Source organism: Microtus ochrogaster, unplaced genomic scaffold (assembly GCF_000317375.1).
Source record: "Microtus ochrogaster isolate Prairie Vole_2 unplaced genomic scaffold, MicOch1.0 UNK85, whole genome shotgun sequence".
NCBI classification, from domain to species: domain Eukaryota; kingdom Metazoa; phylum Chordata; class Mammalia; order Rodentia; family Cricetidae; genus Microtus; species Microtus ochrogaster.
Window position 1 is genome coordinate 646,691 of NW_004949183.1, and position 3,970 is coordinate 650,660.

Genomic DNA, 3,970 nt, shown 5'->3' on the forward strand with positions numbered 1-3,970 from the left:
AAAAAAAAAATAAAAATAGAATCAAAAATAGAGGCAAAATCAGAGATGATCAAGATATTAAGTTAAGCAAAATGTTCAGAAGGTTACATACATATCCAATTGGAGTTCAAAAAGATTACTGGGATGGGAGAGAAATAACATTACAATATAATACTTAGATTTAAAAAATATCCATTACAGGTTAAGGCAGAGGTTCTCAACCTGTAGATGGCAAGCCCTTTGGGGAGGGTTGCATATCATATATCTTGCATATTAGATATTTACATTATAATTCATACCAGTAGCAAAATTACAGTTATGAAGTAGCAATGAAAGTAATTTTATGGTTGGGTTCACCACAACATAAGGTACTGTATTAAAGGGTTACAACATTAGCAAGGTTGAAAACCACTGAGTTAAGAAATCCTAAAATTTATATAGACAGACAAAGGACCAATAACAGTGTTCCAGTTACAAAAGTTGTACAACAAAATGCCCCCAAACATCATGAAACAAAGCTAAGGTGTCCAGTTCTTTGCACGTGGAATTCAGTCACAGCATTAAGACTTCTCTATTATTCTGTGATATCTGAGGCTTTAGCTAGATAACTTATTGTGCAGGGTCTAAAACAATCTGAGAAGTCTACAGTTACATGTACAGACTACTTTTCTCAGAGGCTAGAGTGGGTTACCTTAATACCATTGTAATTAGCTCCCTCACAAATGGAGGAAAGATTAGGGACCTGGAAAAAAAAAACTCTCATCATTTTAAGTCCTGGCCTCAGAAACCATGCAGTTTTACTACCATCAAATTAGACTAGAGTAGTCCCCATCCAGATTCAGGAATAAGAAATATAGACTTCAAGTTCTACTGAGAGGGGAATATCAAAGTGGCCATGTGGGAAAATATATCTTCTATATGATACATGGCCACAATAATCTTAGTGGGAAAGTTTAAGGGCATTCAAAACTTACAAGAGCCACTTAAACTTAATTTAAAGATTTATAAAGCTACAATATTCAATAAGATGCTGCATCGACCCAAGTATACACAAAAATGTTAGTTGAAAACAAAGTCTAGAAATAGATTTATACATACTATTATGTCACTTTCCTAACAAGGTATATCCAGGTAATTCTACAGTAGAAAGCAAGTCTTCTCAGTTTTGTTAGAAGCAGTATTCATGTGTTTTTTTTAACAAATGGTCTACCTTATACCATACACAATAAAACAATCTATGTAACATAACAATAACATATCACCACCATGTTGAAGAAAATATCGCTGAAAACAAGTCTTTTTAATGTAATTTTACCAAGCCCATCCACACAACAGATGGCTCCAGTCAAACGTGGAATTAAGTTGATGATGGTGGATGAAGTGGAGTGAATAAAAATCAGAGTGCCCTATAGCCTACCCAATTTCATCAGTTGTTCATTAAGTACCGCTAAACAAAATTTACAAGCCTCGTCCATGGGCCAAGGAAAACAATGATAATTACTATAAGAAACTACAATTCATGTAAGCCTCAAGATGTCTCAGAAATTCCTAGGTACTCTCTATAGCAATTGCATCGCATGTGCTGGTTACAACCTAAATTTAATGAATCGACTGACTTAACTTTAACCAAATTAGAGTAAGAAGAATAACTTAAATGAATCGCTGCACTGGAGTTTTCTTTTTCAGTAGGATGACTAAAAGTACCATCCTATACCTCCTACTAATTAACGAAAATGAGGACTGCCAGAAATTTGAGAGGCATATCCTAAGACACAAACACATTTTTGTCAGAGAGCCAAAACGCTTGAGAACAGGAACTGAATCTCTGTAGGAAACCTCGGTAGGGGCGGTGCTAGAAGCCCGGAGGAGGTGAGCCAAGAAAACGTCCCAGGTCAGCTCTGCAACCAGTCTGAGCATAACCTTGGCCAGGGGCCGAAAAGTCTCCAAGCCTCTCTGGGCGCTTCTGAGGCTCCCTGCCGCAGGAGGAATGCGGAAGGCCCTCGGCTGTCCCTCATCCTAAACCAGGAAGGCGGTTCCACCCTCGACCCTCCGCGTGAGCTTCTGCCTTTACCTTGACTCATGGCGGCCATTTCGGGGGAACTAGTATCGCGAGGACACAGTTGCAGATCGCGGGACCAAGGACAGGCGTTAGTCATCCGCAACTGGCTTCCGGCAAGTGGGGCAGATACTTCCAGTCCCCTGGCAGCAAAAGAGGGCGGGCCTGGCACAGTGAGACAGCTTTTCTGTCCCAGAGCATTGCTTCACCAACCTAAGCTGCAACTCCACACTCGCGCAGAAGAATGCTTGCTATTCCTGCAGAAAGTCTGTTCGCCTTAGGAATGCCACGGTTTATTTCAGATTTATTTATTTATTTATTTATTTATTTATTTATCTATCTATCTATCTATCTATTTATTTATTTATTTCAGATTGTTCGTATTTACGTAAACAGTGAGCAGAATGCTTGGTATTCCTGCAGAAAGTCTCTTCGCTTTAGGAATGCCATGGTTTATTTCAGCTTCATTTATGTATTTATTTATGTATTTATTTATTTATTTCAGATTGTTAGTATTTACGTAAGCAATGAGCATATGTTAATTCCGGCGCTCATTCCAACGCAGTTTCATATCTTACACTTCTTTTTGGTATTTCGAGACAGGGTTTCTTTGTGCAGCCCTGGCTGTGCTGGAACTCGCTCTGTAGATCAGCGTGGCCTCAAACTCACAGAGATCCGCCTGCCTTCTGCCTCCTGAGGGCTGGGATTAAAGGTGTGCACCACCACTGCCTGGCTATTTTACACATTTTTAAAGCATTCCAGCCACATTAATAATGTACACTTGTATTATAATCGTTGCTTCTTGCTCATCTTTAAAGTTTATATATATTTTTAAGAGATTTAATTTTACCTTATGTATATAGATGTTTTACCTACATATATGTCTGTGCAGCATGTGTGTGCAGTCCTTAATTAGGTCAAAAGAGGGCATAGAATACCCTGGAACTGGAGAGGGGGTGTGATACAGATATCTCAATAGCAGCTGAGCACTTCATTGTCTCTTATTCTCTGTATATTTACTAGTTGTGAGTCTATTGCAAAAAGAAGCTTCTCAGATGAGGGTTGAAAGATGCCCTATTTTACAGGTATAATGGTAAGACATGGGGGCAGTTTATTTCTATGTCCATTTAGGAAAGCAGTAATATTAGGTTCTGCCCTATGTCTTAGGCAGCTATGAGGTTTTGGCCCTATAACAAGTATGAGTTGTATCCTGTAGAGTGTCAGAGCCTGCTCCAACAAAGTCAGCCAGGGTCCCTGGAAGGGGGTGCTGAGGCTAAGGAAATGTTAGACTGAGAGAAATTGAGACAGAAAAGGCAGGATAGATTAGGGGAACTTCCAGCTTACTCTGGACATCCCCAAGTTTATTTCAGAGCCTGCTTGTATAGAAAAGCAGAACAAAGCACAGCACAGACAGTCAGTGTCTAAGACCATTCCTGTCCTTGAGCAAGCAGTTTCTTTTATCTGGATGTGCCCTAAGGTCTAGCATCAGCAGTATTCTTTCTACTAGATAATATGTTCTTTTCTCATGGGCTGAATGCTCTTTTCCGTATGTCTTCCTTCCCACGGGCTTAATCAGAACTTTCTCACAGCCCTCAAGGATACTGGAGCAAGCAGAGCAGGCAAGCTTGAACTCAAATGGCTTTTAAGTCAGAATTGATTCCAAATGGAAACTGAGTCACATGTGGGCTCCCACAGTATAGTGGGCCTTAAATACAGCATGAAGTGGTTGGGAGTATCTTGCCATGACACCCATTATCATAGCTCACAGGGTTCATAGCTGCTTTGTAAGACTTTTTGATAACTTGTCTCCCCTAATAGCATGTATGTAATCTTACAACACTGTGAAATCTTGTCAGTGGGGCTAAAGCTGGGTTTCCTTCTCTTTCTTTCTTTCTTTCTTTCTTTCTTTCTTTCTTTCTTTCTTTCTTTCTTTCT

The 3,970-nt window shown here is 39.6% G+C and overlaps 2 protein-coding genes across 2 annotated transcripts in view; one reads left to right on the forward strand and one right to left on the reverse strand.

Annotated features, from left to right (window-relative positions):
* The window catches only part of Fundc2 (FUN14 domain containing 2), a 15,413-nt gene extending 13,228 nt beyond the window's left edge, over positions 1 to 2,185 (reverse strand). The window contains exon 1 of the mRNA XM_005370663.3: positions 2,051 to 2,185. Within this exon, the coding sequence (XP_005370720.1) occupies positions 2,051 to 2,135 (85 nt within the window). The 5' untranslated portion in view covers positions 2,136 to 2,185. The remainder of the gene's footprint in view (positions 1 to 2,050) is intronic.
* Positions 2,186 to 2,264: 79 nt separating this feature from the next.
* The window catches only part of F8 (coagulation factor VIII), a 155,386-nt gene continuing 153,680 nt past the window's right edge, over positions 2,265 to 3,970 (forward strand). The window contains exon 1 of the mRNA XM_026777787.1: positions 2,265 to 2,326. Within this exon, the coding sequence (XP_026633588.1) occupies positions 2,280 to 2,326 (47 nt within the window). The 5' untranslated portion in view covers positions 2,265 to 2,279. The remainder of the gene's footprint in view (positions 2,327 to 3,970) is intronic.